Source organism: Astatotilapia calliptera, chromosome 1 (genome assembly GCF_964374335.1).
Source record: "Astatotilapia calliptera chromosome 1, fAstCal68.1, whole genome shotgun sequence".
NCBI classification, from domain to species: Eukaryota; Metazoa; Chordata; class Actinopteri; order Cichliformes; family Cichlidae; genus Astatotilapia; species Astatotilapia calliptera.
In genome coordinates, this window is record NC_137422.1 from 23,647,418 (window position 1) to 23,667,695 (window position 20,278).

A 20,278-nucleotide genomic window follows, 5' to 3' on the forward strand; every position below is an offset into this window, starting at 1 on the left:
GTCCAAGGCGAAGCGGTCAAAAGTCTGGCTGTACTTCACAGCAAAATATGCAAACTCAGCAGCAACAAGTGCTTTAAGCTGATACGTATGGCGTTATTTTTGTGCCACTATTCTGAGCGCACGTAAAAAAGGTTTGCAGGTGCAAGTGTTGCATTTTGAGGAGAAATTTATTTTGAGCGAAGAAAAGCTGAATTTGAGTGAACAAAATTCATTGCTGCATGCAAAAAATGTATATCCGTGTTTGCTATTATCCATATACACACGCACAATAGCAGCCCCTCTCGCTCAGTTTTTGTATTTGCGCTCGCAATGTATCGCTCACGCTCTCAACATTTCTGCCTGTGCACGCTCAACTCTTTCTGTACACCGTTATATTTGTGCCACAAAACCAGCCAATCACAGACTTGGATGCAAAAAAATCTGATTGGCTGTTTTTGTCTCCAATCAGCTCGAAAGGACGAAATGCAATATCCCAGAATCCATTTCGTCCAAAGCTCAAACGAGGCAGTGGCGGAGGAACACAGAGTGGCGGAGTTTGAAATATTACTCTTTCTGGGACACAAAATAAACTTTTAAGATATTTTCATGTTAGAATGTAGCTGTGTGAACTTCAAATATCTGCTCGATTTATCAAGACATCACATATTTGCATAAGTGCTCCAACGTTTTCGGAGATGCCTGTTACCCACCAGCTGACCGGGTGGGAACTCGGGTTAAACATAATATATAAGGCTGAACTGACAAAAAAATCACCGACTACACCACCAGGTATTATTGGAAAAACCATAAAGCCTTTGAACGAAAACAAACGCTGTTGTGACAGTGATGTACACTGTTTTGTTGGTATATATGTATGATTTGTATCACCTTCATGTTTCCAGCTTTACAGCTGTGGCTCCAGCAAACATCAGCTGATACTAGAAATTAATTTTAAATAAATTCTAACAACAGCTGATCAATTTTGAACGTGCTGCTGTTGTTGTTTAGCGCAACATCCGCTGGTTTCCTGTTTCTGGCGCAAAGTGGGAGATAAACAAACAAGAGAGACGATCAGCTGATCATTGATCAGTTTCATGATTGAAGTAGCAACAGGAGAGGGAGGGAGAGAGAATGAGGAGAGAAGAGGCAGCTAAGACACAGAATAACTCCAGCTTTGTGTCTTTTTTATTCTCGCTGAAGTCTTTTCCCCTCAATACGGATGTATTGTAATTGGTCCAGCCCAGAGTTGATTATTACCAGCTGGCTAATCCACCACCTTTCATTGTTTATACCATTACAAAAACAAACAAACTAACATAAAAATGAAAAATCACCATTGGCCCACCGGGCAAATGCCGGGTAAATGCCCAATGGCCAGTCCAGGTATTCGGTCAGCTGGTGGGTAACAGGCATCTCCAAAAACGTTAGAGCACTTATGCAAATATGTGATGTCTTGATAAATCGAGCAGATATTAGAAGTTTACACAGCACCATTCTCGCATGAAAATATCTTAAAAGTTTATTTTGTGACCCACAAAGAGTAATATTTCAAACTCTGCCACTCTGTGTTCCTCCGCCACTGCCTCGTTTGAGCTTTGGACGAAATGGATTCTGGGATATTGCATTTCGTCATTTCGAGCTGGTTGGAGACGAAAACAGCCAATCAGATTTTTTTTGCATCCAAGTCTGTGATTGGCTGGTTTTGTGGCACAAATATAACGGTGTACAGAACGAGTTGAGCGCACACGGGCTGAAATGTTGAGAGCGCGAGCGACACATTGCGAGCGAGCGCAAGTGCAAAAACTGAGCGAGAGGGGCTGCTATTGTGTGTGTGGATAATAGCAAACACTGAAATACATTTTTTGCACGCAGCAATGAATTTTGTTCACTCAAATTCAGCTTTTCTTCGCTCAAAATAAATTTCTCCTCAAAATGCAACACTTGCACCTGCAATTTTTTTTACGTGCGCTCAGAATAGTGGCACAAAAATAACGCCATACTGTGATACTGTCAAAGGAGGTAACACCTCAAATCCGATGAAACACCTGGCAACGCATAGCGGGTTTTTTTAAAAGCCAAGAAATGCGCTGTATTTGATAGCTTGCTGCGAGACCTCACACCAAGCGCATCTACTGGGTTGCCTGTTATCAGACCCAGAGTTACCAACATCCCCAAAAACACGAAGAGTAGAGTCCTGGCCCCTAGCCCTGCCAGTGTAGCAGAAATGATGACGGATGATGATGCAGCAGCAGCCGTTCTTCTCTGCGTGAGTAGCTTAATGTTGTTCGTGTGTGATTTACATTGAGTAGGCTAACCACGTTATTACATTAATGCATGTAAGGTGAACTAGCAAACATCATCATAGCTACATGCGTCTGTCTTCTTGTTTGATGGCAGATACTCCCTTCACCCTGGCCAAAAAGGCTAAAATGACCAAAGAAAAAGAGGGAAACGGCTAAACATGAGAGGTTTTTGGATAAAGTTTTTAAGCACTGCTTCCAGCCAAGAGTGATACCATATATGCCCCATAGCTGCAGAAAAGGCTAACATTGTTATCTTTTTACAAAAAACAGCTGAACATGAGAGGTTTTTGGACCAATTTTGTGTTCTCCATTCTTTAAGCACCGGTTTGAGCACCGTTTGAGCACCGGCACCGTTTCAAAAGTACCGATTTGGCACCGGTATCGGATACCTAAACCTAAACGATACCCATCCCTAGCCAATTTTCTGCTTGTAAATTCTGATAAAACTTTAGGTTACACTTGGCCCTAAACATCTTACAAACATGGTGTTTAACCAGATGCTGGGCTCCAGGAACACTGTGGAGTCTTGGAGTTATTTTTGACCAGAATATGTCCTTCAATGTTGGACTTCTTTTTCTTGCATTTGCACAATATCACTAAAATCTCAAACATACAGTCTTACTTAAAACTACAACCCGGTAAATAGTCTGTAAATAACAAGTAAGTGTTGTGACTTTAACATGAAAGCAAACAGAAACGATTCTTCACAACTGATTCATTTTAATTTGTGTGGTTTGTGGCTCAGAGTACTACGGAAGCGTAGAGCTGCCACCCAGGCAAAAGAAAAAGTGTATCACGTTATAACGTGAAAGGTTTATTGTTCTAACAAGATACTTTTCCTGTTTGTACAATATACTATTCACGTTTGAACAACATAATATCACGTTATTACAAGATACATATTATCACGTTCGTACAATATAAATATTATATTGTACGAACGTGATAATTATGTATATTTATATATATATATATAAATATATATATATATAGCCACCTACTTACTTATTGAGCTTCTTATGATGCAACTAGCAGCTGCTGTTAACAACTTATTTACCTTAGAGGTTTGAGTAACAAGCCACAGACCAAGTAGCAAAAATGTCACTGCAATTTCTCCAGAAACGACATTGTCTAGTTTCATATTGCTATTCTAGCTCTGGTTTTTATTTGTATTGCTGTTGTTGTTGTTGTTATTGTTCTTAATAGTGTGTTGTAAGCCTATTTGCCCTGCTCATAATATATATGTATAACACAATAACACACACATACACGTGTCGGTAGTTACTGACAGACCTGTTAAGCTTTACAGGAACATGAACAAATGTTCAAGCATTCTCTTTCTTTACCTTTTCTTCCCCTCTTACAAACTATTATCTTCTTCTTCTTCGAGTACAGTTGCAGCTGTTTAGTATTTGTTAGATTGCAACACCATGTTTTCCCAAACCAGTCGAGCAACATATTATGTATTCATTAAGTCTTTTGCAAGAGACAGGGAATTTGAGCTCACAACAACAACGACCACGTGTGTTCAGTTAAAGTTTTCAGGTATGGCGTTTTGCTTATTTAATGTTCTGCTTAGGCTGCACATCTAAACATATAAAACACTCATTTGAAAAGCTCTTCATCGACGTGTCTCCGCCCTCGTTGCTGTTACTGTGTCGGTGCTTCGTCACGCTTCCTTGTTTATGTTTTTTTCTTTTTCGCAGCCGCACGGGGATTTTCGCTCCACCCTCGCCGAGTTTGTTTGGCCGCCGAGCTGACCCATGGGATATGTAGTTTCGGGTGTCGCAGAAGACATTGCGCCGCGTGTCCAGCTAAACCCTTTAAAACTACACTTCCCTCCCACTGGTCGGTTACGCAGCGTCAACGGATAAACTGGCTCGGGCATATACTGCAATAACTGTGGAGCTTCTTGCAAACAGCTGTCTCGCCGCCAGGAACAAAACACTGGTGAGTTTAGGCACTTATCGTCATACTCTAGGTTGCAGTGATGTTAAACGACTGTTAAAAATAACGGATAGTCTCGAGACGGTTTCAATTATACGTTCCGACGACGTTTATAGAGGTGACGGTAATAACAAGCCTCTGAAGTTAGTTCAGTAACAGCGAAACTGACGCCAAATGCGGTTATTTGATGTCAGCGGACGAAGCTGGTGTTCGCTGCCCGTAGCTGCTGCAGGTTTAACCGCAAATTTGTCCGTTAGAGACGTAAACAGCGGCTTTTTTTTCAGCGTGAGGCCGCGCGCTGGTTGGCATCGTCTTCTAGCCTTCACCGCCAGAGGGCGCTGGTTCCTCTGTTTGTTTACACTGCCAGGTATCAGCTCGTGACCAGCTGTAAAAAAAGGCATTAGCTGCGGTTACAACACATCGACAGGGGGGGCATGTAACTGGATTCGGGGAGAGGAGTTTGAGACTGCCAAAGTTAGGGGTTATAACGGTATTATCACAGTACCGCGTAGATCTAGGGATGCCACAACAAGACTCCAATGAGGTTTCGTGCCAAAAAGTGATTACTCATGTTTCTGTCTGATTTTTTTTATGACTAATATCTGTGTTTATATACAGGCTGTAGTTTACAGGATTTATGTATATACAATAAAGAAATTAGCTGTTATCCAAGTATCTTTATGACTCTGTCTTATTGTATCAGGTCAGTGTTCTGCATTATAATCAACCCAGTCCTATTTGACCACTTTTAAAACTTTATAAAACTATTAACTAACTTTTGTTGTACTTTCTGCTGGCCTCTTTGCCATTATGCATATTTAGTTTTAGTTATTATAACCTTGCTCGCAACTATATTGTGATGTTGATGTTTAATAGTGTGCCCATCAGAGGGCACGTTGCAGACGGGTAAATGGTCGGTAAATAACAAATGAGTTTTGTGACTTATGACTGATTCATGTTAGTTTGTCTGGTTTTTCTAGATTTGACAAGTCAACCACTGCTTGCCTTCCGTGTCCTGACGAAAAACAGCTGATCTACGCAGAACAATGTTCAGTAATAATTAGGCTGATATGAGTAAATATTGGATTTTTAAATCACTGAGAACTGGTATCAGTCTTAAAAACCCTGTATCTAAAGCAGGGGTCACCAACTCCAGTCCTCGAGGGCTACCTTCATGCAGCTTTTAGTTGCATCCTTGTTTTGACACACCTGAACCAAATGAATGGCTTCATAACAGACCTTTGCCAAACGTCATGGCATGCTGAAGAGGTAATTCGGCTGTGTTGGGATGCATCTAAAAGCTGCAGGATGGTAGCCCTCGAGGACTGGAGTTGGTCACCCCAGATCTAAAGACTATAAACAGGCCACTTAACCCAATGCAGGGTGGTTGCCAGGCAACTTGAGGACAACATACTATATTGTGCATAATTCAACTTTTGTGGATATGAATAAGATATTTTTGTTGATAAATAAAAAGAATGTACAGTTCTTTTATAAGGTGTTGATAAGTGCTTAAATACTAAAAACAGATCATTTTAAGCTGTTGCTACATGGTTTCTAGGCAACATGTTAACATCTAGATAAGAACCTTCTGGAGCCTAAGATGTATCTGTGTGCAAAGCTCCTAATGGTGCAGGAGGAGACGAGCAGAAAGCTCTTTCGCGTGTTACAGTCAGATCTACAAACGAAAATGAGTTGGACAGGCCTGCTGTGAATTTTTTGTGGCATACAGGTCTTGCTCATCTTTTCACTACAACATATTGTCTCAGGTGTAGGTGGAGCTCAGCGGGAGCTCCACTGCTGCAGCAGTCTGGCAGTCGAATGTAAAGTGACACCACCGGTCAGCCGAGTGCCGCGTGATGGGTGGATGAATTTATTTAACTGATGTGTGGGGGTTTGGTTTTTTTCTTTATATGTAGCTTGGTGATAAAATGGAGTGAAAGTAGTCCCTGCTGTATAAACAGGATGTGCAGTGATTGATAGAAGTTTAATTGCATGCTGTGCCACTCTCACCTGCACATCTCACTTTGCCTTTCACTACAAGAGGCTGAACAGCAGGCATAGTCTAAGTCAGATAGAAATAATAACTCAGTGATTTGTGCAGCTGTTGGTGTCACTGCCTGCACTGTTAGACTGTTATGTGTATTTATTTTGCTATCCCTGTGAAAACCCACACCCTACTCATGCCTGTAGCTGGGTGTGGGTGGTGGTGCTGAAGCGTTTAATTGATCCCTGCGTGACTTCTGAACAAGCTTAAAGTGTTTTTCTCAGCAGCTTAGGTTTCTGTTTATGGGTGGGATGGGAAAGACGGTGCAACATAAAAAAAGAACTTGAGTGCTGCATCGAAGTGGAAAAACTGGAGGATTTATTTACTTTATTTCAGACCTACACGTTATTTCAGAGGACAATATTGTGGTATTGGTTGTATAATTGTTTTTTGGTTGCTTGGTTAATATTTGTACATTTCTTCCTTCCAGCTTTTAAAATTCGCTACTTTTGCTCATTTTAACCTTCAGTAATTTTGAAAATTAAGGGAGATTTAAGGTGTTATTTGGACAACATATCAATGTGAAATTCAGCCTACAACATAGCCCAGTCAAGAGGCTGATGCCGTTGGCAGCATTTGCACTTATCTGTCTGGTGTACCTGCGTCGCTCTGCAGCTGGCGGCAGTGTTTCTCTCTTCAAGTTGATATCAGAAATGGCAGCAGTCAGTCACAGTTGCTGTGATCACATTAACTTACAGTGTCGATTTAATACAGAAATATAAAGTATTTTCTGAAGTTTTAGGAACTAAGTAATTAATTTATTGGAAACATAATCAGCAGATCATTATAGTTAGTTGCAGGTTGATATATTAGAAAATGGACTCGACTTTCATCATCTACAAAAACCAAACTCTGCTTTTATATTTCTGTATGTCTGATAAAAGCATAACGATATAAGAAACTCAGGAGCTATTTTTCTCCAGTGAGTGCCTTTACTTTATCTAAATTTTCTGAATTTACATACATATTTTATTTGTTTACTTTTATTACTAGACTTACTTTGAACGTAATATTTTTCCAGTGCTGGTTTTCTACTTTTACTTGTGTAAAGCTTCTGAAAACAATTTTATTGTAAATTTGAAAATGATGCTCAGTCAAGTTCAGGTGTTCTTCTTCTCTCCTCCAGACGTCTGTGTGCTGCTGACAGCTGACAGAAATGTCAGAGACCTCCAGCGATGCAGAGTCCTCCTGTGGCTGGACTATTATTAGTAATGAGGTATAAATCCTTTCCTCTGTTTATCCTTTATCCTTACCACTTGTTGTCTTATGGTTTTTATCATTTTAATCAGGTCTGCATGGGTCATTAAGTATAAAATGTCAATGAATTGTTGAACATGTTGAAGAGATATGCTACATTACAGTTTCCTGTGTTCTTTCTTCAAGTTTATTTTAGAGTTTTACAAGATAAACAACTTTAACTGTAAACCAGAGTTTGCCGACACTGACAGCACTAGCCTGTTTATGCTTAGTTTTTTTTCCTCATTAACAAGAAAAATTTAAAATATTTTTCTTCATTGATAAAACCTTCAACTTTTTGCTATAGCTGGTCAGTTACAGCTATAATTCATCATTAAATTGTCCTTTTCTGAATAGTTAATTACGGTCAGGTATTTATAAAGAAAGTTCAATGAAGTTCATCCTGTGTGTTTGGTTTTTGAACGTTTGTGTTTGCAGGGTTCAGATATTGAGACTTTGGGATCCGAGACAGCAGTGGAGTACGGAGCTGAGCTGTTAGAGCGCCCTCTGGTGCAAGAACCAGAGGCGCAGGATGTTCAGACATCAGTATCAGCTGGTAAAGCTCCTTCTTCTTCTTTTTTTTTATCCAGATGTGACTTTGATTGGAGTTTGTTTGACACAACACACATTTATGTTCACATTGACAGCTGTGTGTGCAGAAGAAAGGACTGCTGATTCACTGGACAACACTCTGGGAGAACAAACTTTAGATGAGACACTGAACGCCTCAGAGGTGAGAGGACATGAAAATGTCCCCGGAATAATTAATCCAGAGCCTCGTCCCTTCTTCTCGCTGTATAACTTGTCTTCATTGTATCGTCTGCAGGTCGGAGACGAAGCTGCAGGGAAAGAGCCCGTGCTGTCCTCCAGCGACCTCTCCGACATCGTGACTCTGCCAGACTTGAAGGAGGGGGAGCATGCCGAAGTGGAAGAAGAGGCAGCCGTCCATGAAGATCTTTACCTCGGCACCTCCTGCAGCAGCCAGTACGCCTTCAGTGCTGCAGAGACCGGTAGGACGGCGCGCACACACTAAAGACAGCTGATTTTATTACCAACATTAAAACAACAACACAAACATTTCTCCTGTTTGCCAAAGCAGGTTTGTTGTTGAGTCACTGGAAACTTCCACAGACTCTGATGAACTTAAGCAGCCGTCTGAGAAGTCAGCTGACCGGTGGCCGCTCTTTTCCAGGTGGCCTGATTTGAAAATGCAGTGACTCTGATTTGATGCTTAGCTTGGTGAGCAGCGCTCGAAACTAATCCTGATGCAGCTGAATCACTGTGAGGTGATGAGATGCTGTCAGACAGTTTAAAGCCTGTGTGCCTGAGCAAATATGAGGAGTCAAATACTTTGATTTATTTATTTAATTTTTCTGTGTGGAGAAGTGAGATAATAACAATAGCCTGTATGTAAAGCATAGACAGTGGAGAGGGTTTCAAACTACATTTAAAGTCTCATCTGGTTTGTGTGGTATACATTTTTAACACACAGGGGTGTTTATCTTGTGAATTATGGTACCAGAACAGTTAAAATGTCTTGCGGTATGGCTGCCTTTAAATGACTGCAGTATTCCTTAGTTTCTTAGTCAGATCTGCCTCGTTCCTCCCATTTGGTTACAAAACCGTGAGATCGGGATAGCCAGGTCCAGGCTGCCAAACTGTCTGTAATCAGTGGTACTGTAGACTCAACTCTGTAGTTTTCTGAATGTGAATGCAGGAACAGTCTCTGGAGTAGCACCAGAGAAGTAGTGTCCTTTAAATTAGTTCTTTCTTTTTAGGAATTGGTAGATAAGTGTGTATGCTTGTGTTTTTCAAACACAGCAACCGAGGAAAGCAAATCTCTGATTAAACAAAGAGTTCTAAGCTTTGTTTTTGTTAGTGCTGGCTTATATACCGGTTCTCAAGCAAGCTAAACCAGTGAGCTAGAGCATCCACTGTGGCTTTAAGGTAATATGACAGGGGCCAACAAGTAGTACTCAGGTGCAACTGTCCATTAAAGGTGTAGTTAGACTTCAGGGCAGTGTCACTGGTTCAGCCCATGTAAGATTCAAATGAGCTATATGTGGCCCACAGTGTACAAATGGATCAGGGGTCTCACTGCCAGTAAATGGTATTTATATAGCGCTTTACTAGTCCCTGAGGACCCCAAAGCACTTTACACTTTCAGTCATCCACCCATTCACACACTGGTGATGGCAAGCTACATTGTAGCCACAGCCACCCTGGGGCGCACTGACAGAGGCTTGTTGCCTGCATGATTAACTGCACCAATGCCTGCTTTTTGAAACCGTTTGCATGTGTGCTGTTTCTTGTTTTGTGCTTTTTTTCCTCTCTTCATGTAAAACTTCTCATTTTTTAACCGTAGTTTTCCCAGTGCAGCCGCCAGCGGTGACAAACTCGAGCAGCAGCGAGGACGAGGCTGGACGCAGCGCCAGCACTGTTGTACGAAGACGAAGGTTGAGGAGGAGTACCACAAACACCGTGACTGACCCAGAGGACGAGGCTGTGTTGGAATCTCGCCCAAGTGATGATGATGATAAAGGGGAGCAGGAGGTTAAAGAACAGAAGCAGCAGCAAGAGGAGGAGGAGACTGAAGTGAGAAGAGCTGCTCGGGATGTTGAAGAGAGAGTCCAAAACAGCAGCATCTTCAAAACGTCGATCCTCATCACTGTCGTAATAGCTGCCTTCCTGTGTTTGGGTCACTTCTATGGTGAGTAGTCCAGCTTTACTGGGATAAATGCAGAAAGTTTTCTTGGACCTCAACTTTAGGGATGTACTGTAGCTCATGTGGTTCCACCTGTTTCCTGTCTACTGTAGGCTGTGGAACTAACGTGTAAAAACTTTCACTTACAGAGAAATACGAGATGAAAAAGAAGCTCTTTGATGATGACTATGTGATGGACCTTACATCCCAGGTCAGTGACTACACAGGTCCCGACTCGAGGAGTAATTTTATTATTTTTGGTAGAACAGTAATCATGAATTTCTGTGCCGTGCTTTTGATTTTTGTAACTTCTTACATGGATCATTTATCACTTTATTTGCTTTTATTCTTAAATCCTTCATAATGCTGTTGTGTGTATGAATTTGATCTACAATTGTGCAGTAAAAAAAGCATTAGAATTTACCAAAAGTCAGACTCAGATTGCTTGGATCCCTGGCTGAGTAGGTACTAAAAGAGTATCTGATATCAGGTACTACCACCTAATGGAAAATGCTAAAAACCTAGTCGAGCTGAGTTGGTACTAGTGTAACAGAAACTCACAGTCGTAAAGACTAAATGTGGATATTTACCTTCCTCTTATACAGGGGTGTCAAACTCTTTTTAGTTCAGTCCAAATTTAATCTGAAGTGGGGCATTAAAACAAAACACTGCTGCATATTTCTTAACTTATAACTTTATACACTGTGAAAAAGTTCACTTCAACCAGAGCTGAGATTTTAATAAATCTGGAACCAGAAGTCAAAGTGAAAGACATTTAATAGTACTTAATGATTTCACTGCTGTTTCCCACTTTATAAATCTGGCCTCAGGCCTCATGTTGGACACCTCTGCTCTTATAAGATGTGAAAAAAATATAGAACCAACAACCATCTGGGTATTGAGCTTCAGCTCCCATGAACCATATTCATCTTAGATAGATAAAAAAAATTAAAAGATGGAGGAGCCATAAGCAGGACTTTGATGGGCTTGTTTTACTTCTTTTTCTCACTTAGGAAGAGTTGTTCGAGTATGGCATGGAAGAAATGCATGACGACCAAATTCCATTGCTCATGGAGCTTGAGAGTATTAGGAACGAGAACCAGGAGCTCATTCTGAAACAGGCTCATGTTCAGGTAACTGATGGTGACACTCCAAGTTTATAATATTCTGTCAGAGCCACTTCGCATTTTATTTTGAGCATTTTAACTTAATATACATCAATACAAACTTTATATCCCGGGGTTATGTATATGTATGTAATAATACCTACATAAATAAATAAAAAAATGTACACATTTTTCCAGATACACAAATGCCAAATCTGTATCTCTTAAAATTTTTAAAAAATTAAAAAAAAAAAACCCAGGAAAATGACATCACTTACTCTTGTGATGGTGCACATGAAAACATGTGATAATTCTTTCTGACAACGTGACAGCATATATGGGGATTTGGGGTTATAGAGCTGATCAGGACGTGCTGATCAGCTCTATAACCCCCCCCCCCCAAATCTGGATCATAATGTTTTTGTTGCTGCGTACACTTTTCACTTGATTTCTGCAAACCCAGTAGAAGAACAGGGTGTTTCTATGCAAGAAGAATTATTCCTCCACCACACTTGGTTGCGTTTTTCTGGTATTTAAAAATAGAAATACTAAATATTTTGTTTTATTGTTGAAATATTGAATGATTTTAGTGAATGCACTGCTTCAGGTAATCACAGCATATGCAATCTTATGTCTGTTCCTCTTTTTCCCATCAAGACCCAGAGAGATAAGTTGGAAATGTTGCTGAAACAGAAGGAGGAGGAGAACACTAACATGGTGTCTCAGCAGCAGAAGTTAGCAGCTGAGAACCAGCTGCTGAAAAGCTCTCTGCAGCGAGAAGAGATGTCGTTGTCAGCCTTACAGGAGGAGCTGAAGAGTCTGCACTCTAAGATCAGAGATCTGGAATCGATGGAAGAAGGAGCCGACTTGCTGCTGTCAGAAAACCAGAACCTGAAAGAGCAGCTGGAGGAAGAGAAGCAGGTGACCAGAAGCTTCCACGGCCAGCTGACTAACATGATGGTCGAAACACAGACGCTGAGAAAGAAATTTGACAAAGAGAGGAAGGTCACAGATGAGCTGAGGAGAGAGCTAAGTCAACTGAGAAGTCGATTCCCAGGAGCCGGAAAGGAATTGGGTTCAGAGGCGGAGGAGCTGCAGTCCCGCCTGATGGAGCTGGAGAAGAGGCTGAGCTTTGAGCAGCAGCGCTCTGACCTGTGGGAGCGGCTGTATGTGGAGACCAAAGAGGAAAGAGCCAAAGGAGACACAGAGCCCAAAGTGAAAAAACCAAAGCATGGCATGGCGGGAAAAGTGAAGGAGACGTTTGATGCTGTGAAGAACTCCACCAAGGAGTTCGTACACCACCACAAGGAGCAGATTAAAAAAGCCAAAGAGGCCGTGAAGGAGAACCTGAGGAAGTTCTCTGACTCTGTCAAATCCACTTTCAGACATTTCAAGGATTCTGCCTCAACCTTCATCAATAAAGCCCGAGGGCTTTATAAACAGAGAAGCAATGAGAAGAATACAAGGGAGTCGTGGCAGCACAGATCCCACAAGCCTCATCAACGACACAAACACGACTCTGGCCACAACACCCGGAAGTCAGGAGACAAAGTTCACCAGGACTGGGAACAAAACGCTCACAAAGCCCACATGAAGGGATGCTCCGGGGTTTTCGACTGTGCCTACCAGGAATCCACCAGGCTCTTCAACAAAGCCACAGAGCCAATCAGAGCTGACGAGTTTCACAAGCTGCTGCAGAGCTACCTGCAGCAGGAGGTCGACCACTTCCACCATTGGAAGGAGCTGGAGACGTTCATCAACAACTTCTTCTGCAACGGAGTGTTCATTCACGACCAGATGCTGTTCACAGACTTTGTGAGCGGGGTTGAAAACTTTCTCGCAGACATGCGCAAGTACCACGGCCTCGATGATGACGCTTTCGGGGATGTTGATGACTACATCTACAGGCACTTCTTTGGAGAAACAAACACAAAGAGTTACAGCCCGAGGTGAGCGTCCAGAAAGATCCTTTAATTTATTGTTAGGTTGCGTCTGAATAATTTATAAAAGTTCTGGATGGGTGAAAATAAATTCTAGATTAAAGTCATAAATTTACAAAAAAAATCCACCAAATTTCTCGGAAACAGTCCAAGTGAAGCTGTTATAGTGATCTAAACTAAAAATGTGTGAAAAATAACTAAAATAAAAACAGACCTTTAAAAATAAAGCCAGCTCCTCTAAATGTTCAATAAACAGTAATAATCAAACTAGAGCGCTCAGACACTTTTACAGCCTCACGCTGACAGGAAAATGGGGCGGAGCTCATCAAAGGTGGCTCGATAACTGTAAGGAAGCAAAAAAATGGCTCAATAGTCACACTAGAGTAAAACTATGAAGGTCAGCTCATTTTTTTCATTACTTTTTTCTTTTCTTTTCTTGCAACTGACTGCAAATTGTTACTTGTGCAACTTTTTGAGCACAAGGCGATTGCACAGGTCACCTGGTGGGTGGAACTCAAGACTCCAAACAACCGCAGTCCATCAGAGACTGACTGGTTGGTGAAGAATTGCAATCAATTGCTGTAACTCAAATTACTTGTAAATAATGTAATTTCACTGTTTTCAATCGTTCCTCTTTTTGGTTGAATGTTGTTTGTAGTTCTAAAAATTAATAACTGAAGTAATTTAATCAAAATTCATATGTCTGTAGTTTGATTATCTACTGGAAATAACTGGTGTAACATACAAATTATAAATGGTTTTTCTCCTTTAGTCCTGCATACAATTCAAACACAGGGATAAGTGTATAAACAGTTTTATGAATGATTTATTGGGTTGTACAAGCCTTCATCGGGTGTTTAGATAAGCTGATTGAATCTTTACAATAAAATGTGTACTTGGAGTCCACCTCTGACTTTTCTGGCTGACTTTAAGCTTAAATAGTGGAATAAGTACGTGGCATCTTCTACCAGTTCTATTATTCTGATGTCTGCTTACATTTTAGCATTTACACAGGGTCCATTTAAGCCAGGGAGTGAAGGTCATTATTAGAGGCACACCAAGTGCCGTCACCACTAATTACTATTGCCATGGTAACAGGTTTGCACCTGAAAACAAACAAAAAAAATACACCTTTTGTCCCCCACAAAGGTTGGGGTTAGGTTAGTTGAGTGAGGACTGAACCTGTTTTCTTCAGCGCTGCAGCCGGTTCATATTAATTTCTTTATATCATCACGCTCACAGTGATGTCATTCGTCTGTGTTGTGTTTGAATCATCCAGTGGGCCGTTTGAAGGACCCGAGGCAGACTCAAAGGAGGAATCGAGGACAAAGCAGGAGCAGCGTAAGCAGCAGCGAGCCCGGTCTCGACCCCACAGCGAACGCAAGTGGAGCCGATCAGGAAGAAACGCAGACAGACACATGGCTGACGTGAAGATAGAGCTGGGCCCGATGCCCTTTGACCCCAAATACTGAAGCGATTTCAGCTAGTTTATTACAATGGCTACAAACTTTAGTTGCAAAGTCATCTTTTTTGTTTTTGTAAGTTTGCACAACTTTTGAATGCTACTGAACGGCCTTCAGCTCTTTGGTGTTTGGTGAAGAAATCATTAGGTTGGAGTGGAAGACGCGGCCTAACTACATGTAGCTTGAGTTTATCTAAGATGTTAAACTGAGTCATTCTTTAAATTTTGGCTGATAAATTTTAGACTGATGAGCACCTCCCTCTTCAGCCCCAACACCTTCATTTAAAAACAGCAGAGACTAAAAAAAAAAAAAAAGGGGGGGGGGGGGGCACTTCTGGATGTTTCTGTGTTCAGTTTGATGGTTTTAATTTGCTGCTACACTAACAGCTTTGTGTGATGTGAGAGCTCACATGCTGTTTCCTATCATTCCACCTTTAACTTAATTTAACTGGACAGTTTCACTTGTGATGGAAAAGGAAAAAACTGGAAAAAATAACATTTGAGGAAATATAACTGTATATAAAATGTTTTTTTAAATTGATGAAAATTTAAATTGTTGAAAATGAATGACAAGATTTAAGTGTAAAATATTTATTTCCATTTGAAAAAGAAAACCCCCCCACATGTTTTGCCATAAGGACAGAAAGTTCCCATTGTTCCAGTGTTTGTCAGTGCCTTTCATAAATAAAGATGCTTCCTCCGACTCTTCCTTCAGGAAAATGAGTGTGAAATATCTTTGCTGCCCTCACAAAGTTATTCCCTTCCAAAAATACAGAGATTTCCTGTGAAGAAAACACACAAAATGTGCTTAAAAACACTGCAAGCAAAAATTAGAAATGTAATTTGTGTCTTACCTTTTCCAAAACATCAAACATGATCAGATGGGTGGGCAGAGAGGACTTGTATGGGAATGAGGTCCTGAACCAGAGAAGAGGCTCCTCGTAAAATCTCTCAGCTTCATCCACGTAAGCTTCCTCTCCCAGATCTGGAGGACACTCGAGAAATCTCATCTTAATCGGGCAGTGGATGTGGCTGTGAGGAGACAGGACCATCAGCTGCATAGCATCATAATGTGATCGAGGAAATGAGCTCTGAAGACTGACAGAGGACAGCTAAGCACGTTTATATGAATCAATCTTTCGTACCACAGCAGATACATTATTAAAACATGTTTCCAGTGTTTTATTTTGAAAACTCTGATTTTAAGTGAATAAATCTTAAATATCAGGTTGAGACAATCCCAAATCTTGAAAACTTGGGATGCTGTGTGAAATGAAAACAACTGAATGCAGTGGTTTGGAAATCTATTGAAACACATCAAATACCTGTAGAAGGGTGTTGAGTGGCAAGGCATGAGAAAGAATACATCCGGCTGTGGACGGGTGGTGGAGACATTGCCTACGTCACAAAGTGGCTGTAGGTGGTTCATGACGTCCAGAGTGCCTCGCTGGTGAATCAGACCAGTGTACAGAGCAGGAATAAGATTGGCCGATAACAAGACGGCTGCTGCAGGTCGACGCCACGATTTCAGATGAGCCAAAGAAATCCCTGTGGAAAGAAAACGTTTATTATATAAACACATCTGGATGGAAATGACCACATACTGCAGTTCTGATGTGAATACGTGACTTACCACAGAAGACCATACAGAAAGGCAGCACTGGATAAATGAATCTGAACTCCTTGTGTGGAAGCACACTGGAAGGAAAAAATAAAACAGGTCAGACTGTCTACCAACCAGGACCCACAGGAAGCTTTATAGGAATCTGTTACATAACAAGTAGCTGGAATTTAAACAGGTTTCACACTGTTAAAAAAAATAAAGAAAAACGTTTGCAAATGTCTTAGGAGAACTCAAAATGAACAAAGGGTTTTGTTGAGCGTAAAAATAAATAAATCTGCACAGAGATCTTTAAACCATCAATTTAAACTCCGTCCCTTCTCCTCTTCTTTGACTATGTGACATCCTGGATGTCTAGAACAGAAACAGGTGAGCAAAAATATATATATATATATATATATATATATATATATATATATATATATATATATATATATACACATATATATATTGGCTGATCTATCAACTTTTTAAATCACCAAAATAAAATTGGTATCATAAATAATAAATGAGTCAGACTCTAAATCAAGCTGAATGGTGAAGTGAATAATTAAGTTACAATGTTCTGTTGGAAAAAATCTGGCTCGTGACATTTGTGCAGAGGTCTCTTTGACGAGCACCACCAACATAAATGTTTTAAATGGGCCAAACACACTATGCACGCTCTGCAACACCAAAAAAATGCCAGAGAACATGAAAAGAGCTAAAGCCACAGACACAGCCTCCAATTCGCCCAGATCCAAAATCCACACATGCATGCGTTGAAAGAAACTCCACCCATAGAAGGCTCCACTCTGCAGCCAATCGGGGTCCAAACAGACATCAAATATTTCACACTAATCTTTTTCTTAAAGAATAAAAATAAGGGGCAAAGGAAACTCTGCATTTGTGTTTAATAACCATAAGCCAGCATCACAAGAACAGGTAAGCAGTGTGTGTTGCAGCTTCACCTGTAAACTGCGATGGTCCAGACGACAGCTGCCAGCAGGATTTTGTATCTCTTGAAGGCGAGCATGCAACCGTGAAGAAAGAGCGGGAGATGAGGGCCGATCACCACGGCAAAGCCCTGAGTGAGGTACCAGTGCCAGGGGTGAGAGCCGTAGAAATCAGCCACACCGTGCAAGATGTTAAACTTGAGGAAGTTAAACTGCACTGGTGTCCACTGGAAAACAGAAAGGAGCCGTTACAGCCAACCGACTTCATGCTGTGTGTGTGTGTGTGTGTGTGTGTGTGTGTGTGTGTGTGTGTGTGTGAGTGAGTGAGACACACAGATTTTACCTTCTCATAGAAAAAACAGTCAATCGCTGTTGAAGTGACAACGGCCAACGTCCTAGTGATGACAGAACAATCATACACCGGAGACAAAACACTGTAAAGCTAACGGTTATAGAGGAGAAGAGGCTGAAAGTACGAACCCTGTGGGAATGTAGTGATGAGTGATGAGCCTCAGTTTGTTGTCTTCCTGCCAGAAATGATACAACAGCAGAGGAAACCAGACGATCACGGCTGTCGGGCGAATAATCACAGCCAAGGCCACCAGGGCCAAGTACTTCTTACTGGAAAACAGCAGTGTGTATATAAAACACCCCACAGAGATCATCAGGGTAAATAAAAAGTACATTTCGCTTCTGTATAATTCAACAGGAGAGACTTTTGTGCACAGCTTTGCTTTAAAACTGCCGGCAATCAGTTTAGATGGAGGTTATTATTTATAACTCTGATCAAGCTACATTTCAGATGTTTATTTTGGTCTCTGGTTATGTGGAGTGATGGGGAGGGCTCAGACTGATGGGGAGTCGGGTGTGGCCTGTTTTGGTTTTAATTTATTGTTTATTTAAAGCATAGCTGAGGTTACAGTTTACACTACTGTGAAATGAAAAGTGTAAGTTCACTTCAAGGATACTTTCTGATATGTATTATTGTGTGTGATTTTTTTTTCTCTTGTTTTTAATGTATTTTTATTGACTTTTTAATTCAGTTTTTTTTCTACTTTTAACTTTTTCTGATTTTTTTTCCCCCTTTTTTATTTATTTCATGTTTCTTAAATCTATTTTAGAATAAATTCTATTTAAGATCAAGACCTGCTGTGTGTTTTGGACCCGGGCAGAGGAAAGTAAGAAAGAGCCAGAGTGGTGATGGTGGCCTCCATGCTGTTGGTCAGAGTCCTGGTGCAGCAGAACCACGTAAACCAGGAGCACATGTGACAGAAGAACTGGAGGTGAAAGACAAGTGAGGATTAGGTATGAAAACTGCAGAGCACTGAAGCCGTTTTTACTATTATTATTATTATTATTATTATTATTATTATTATGCTTAAACCGCAGTGTGAATTGAACAAAATGCAGGTTTCCATCTTCCATCTTTAAAATAATCCCAAGCACAGTCACCATGCAAAACAGTCTGCTTATATTCACTCAAATCTTTCATTATCTGCATACATCCACCTACTGTCCATCTTGCAACATCCTGATTTTCCAGCGTTTGAAGCAGGAAGAAGAATTTCACGTCAGCAAACGAAGCCAGAAGCGACTGAAGAATTCGCGGAAGCCAAATCTGAAGAGCCAGACAAGTTTATAGAAACTTCGTGACTACAGGAAATCGTTCAAATGCTCATTAAAAAAAGATTACTGAGAGAAAATAATAAAGAAACTTGCCAGCAGCTGAACCGAGTCGTAGCTGATGAACTGTAAGATCTTATATAAGAATGCAAAGAGAAGTGGATATGAGAATCCTCTTATTCCCGCCTTCCATTCCCAGGTCAGATACCCATAAGTTACTGTGTTAAGGTTATAACAGGATAGAATAACAATGGCATAAAGCTCCTTTTGCGATTTAAAACAGTAAACAGTCACTTCATGTATCTCTGCTGGGAACCATAAACATAAACAGGGGGTTTGCAGATTTCAGTTTAGTTTTTTATTTTCTTAATGTTTAACTGGTGGAATTGTATCAGGGGCAACAATTAGGAAGTTCAGAAAAGCACAAAAAAGTAGAGCTCAACAGTCTAACCAAATTTGCAATCACTGGCAACTTTTCAACTGTTAAAGCAAATATTTAATCAGCAAATCACAGGCCAGCAACTCAACTGCAATTAGACATGGTGACATGATCAAGACACCTGCTGAATCTGAGCATCACATTGGGGAAGGAATGTGATTTAAGTGACTTTGAACACAGCAAAGTTGCTTAAAATATTAAATAAAAGTAAATGAATGAATAAATGTGCACGTATCCACTGTCCCCTCTGTGACGGGTGTCTCCCAAAAAGGATATTTGAAGACCATCCTATGGGAGACCTCCAGAGACTGCCAGTACTCATCCGGGACGAAGCTGGTTTGAACCAGGAGGCAGTTAATCAGTCTGAACACGACACAAAACACGGTCACGCTCAGCACACCTGTGGAGGTCAGACAAATGAGCACATTTGAGCAGCTGCGGTGAACATCTGTTTTATTTCTGTTTGTGATAAATCTCAGAGCCCCACCGATGTTCAGGGGACTCTCCTCCTGCCTGGAGTACAGCTGGGATTTACGTCTCCTCAGCTTCACGTCCTCCACTTTGCTCCCAAACTTCAGACGTGAGCGCAGATTCTCCATCTTCACATAAACCTCTTGCGGGCATAGCTCCCCTCACCTGTCCCCGGATGTGTTGCAGCAGGTAAGTTCGCTCCTCACACAATCAAAAAGTTAACATATACGATCAGTTTTAAAAGTGAAGAAAAACTGAGCTCCAGGCCTGCCGACAGGGACGAGCGAGCTTCGGGTTTATTTAACAAGCATATTAGACTGTTGCATCTCCAAAAAGTCTTCATAAATGTGAGTTAACTTCAGTTAGCTAAATGAACTATGGAGCGCTTCCGCAATCATGTCTACTTCCGGTGAAATGTTCTCCCCCGCCTTCAAAATAAAAGCTCCTTTATTTATTTTGTCATCC

General features: G+C 41.0%; 2 protein-coding genes across 4 annotated transcripts; one reads left to right on the forward strand and one right to left on the reverse strand.

The window, feature by feature from the left end:
• The first annotated feature begins 4,034 nt into the window (after window positions 1–4,034).
• ccpg1 (cell cycle progression 1) lies at window positions 4,035–15,444 on the forward strand. Of its 3 annotated transcripts, XM_026169149.2 has the most exons (11): window positions 4,035–4,232; window positions 7,403–7,492; window positions 7,951–8,068; window positions 8,160–8,245; window positions 8,339–8,522; window positions 8,612–8,704; window positions 9,878–10,222; window positions 10,366–10,427; window positions 11,230–11,349; window positions 11,980–13,271; window positions 14,542–15,444. In XM_026169149.2, exons 2-11 carry the CDS (start codon window positions 7,433–7,435, stop codon window positions 14,732–14,734), a joined length of 2,553 nt encoding a protein of 850 aa, XP_026024934.2. In that variant the 5' UTR covers window positions 4,035–4,232; window positions 7,403–7,432; the 3' UTR covers window positions 14,735–15,444. The 3 variants fall into 3 exon arrangements, with proteins under 3 accessions (XP_026024934.2, XP_026024939.2, XP_080154978.1); XM_026169154.2 differs by lacking the exon at window positions 8,612–8,704; XM_080298852.1 differs by lacking the exons at window positions 4,035–4,232; window positions 7,951–8,068 and having other exon boundaries at window positions 7,409–7,492; window positions 8,103–8,245.
• Window positions 15,300–20,078, reverse strand: pigb (phosphatidylinositol glycan anchor biosynthesis, class B). The gene is made up of 12 exons (XM_026169167.2): window positions 19,830–20,078; window positions 19,619–19,742; window positions 19,000–19,117; window positions 18,794–18,898; window positions 18,427–18,557; window positions 17,761–17,901; window positions 17,624–17,675; window positions 17,296–17,507; window positions 16,358–16,422; window positions 16,050–16,272; window positions 15,579–15,756; window positions 15,300–15,506 (listed from the first exon to the last, which is right to left on the reverse strand). The coding sequence occupies exons 1-12, from the start codon at window positions 19,939–19,941 to the stop codon at window positions 15,393–15,395; spliced, it is 1,575 nt and encodes a 524-aa protein (XP_026024952.2). The 5' UTR covers window positions 19,942–20,078; the 3' UTR covers window positions 15,300–15,392.
• Between the last annotated feature and the right edge of the window lie 200 nt (window positions 20,079–20,278).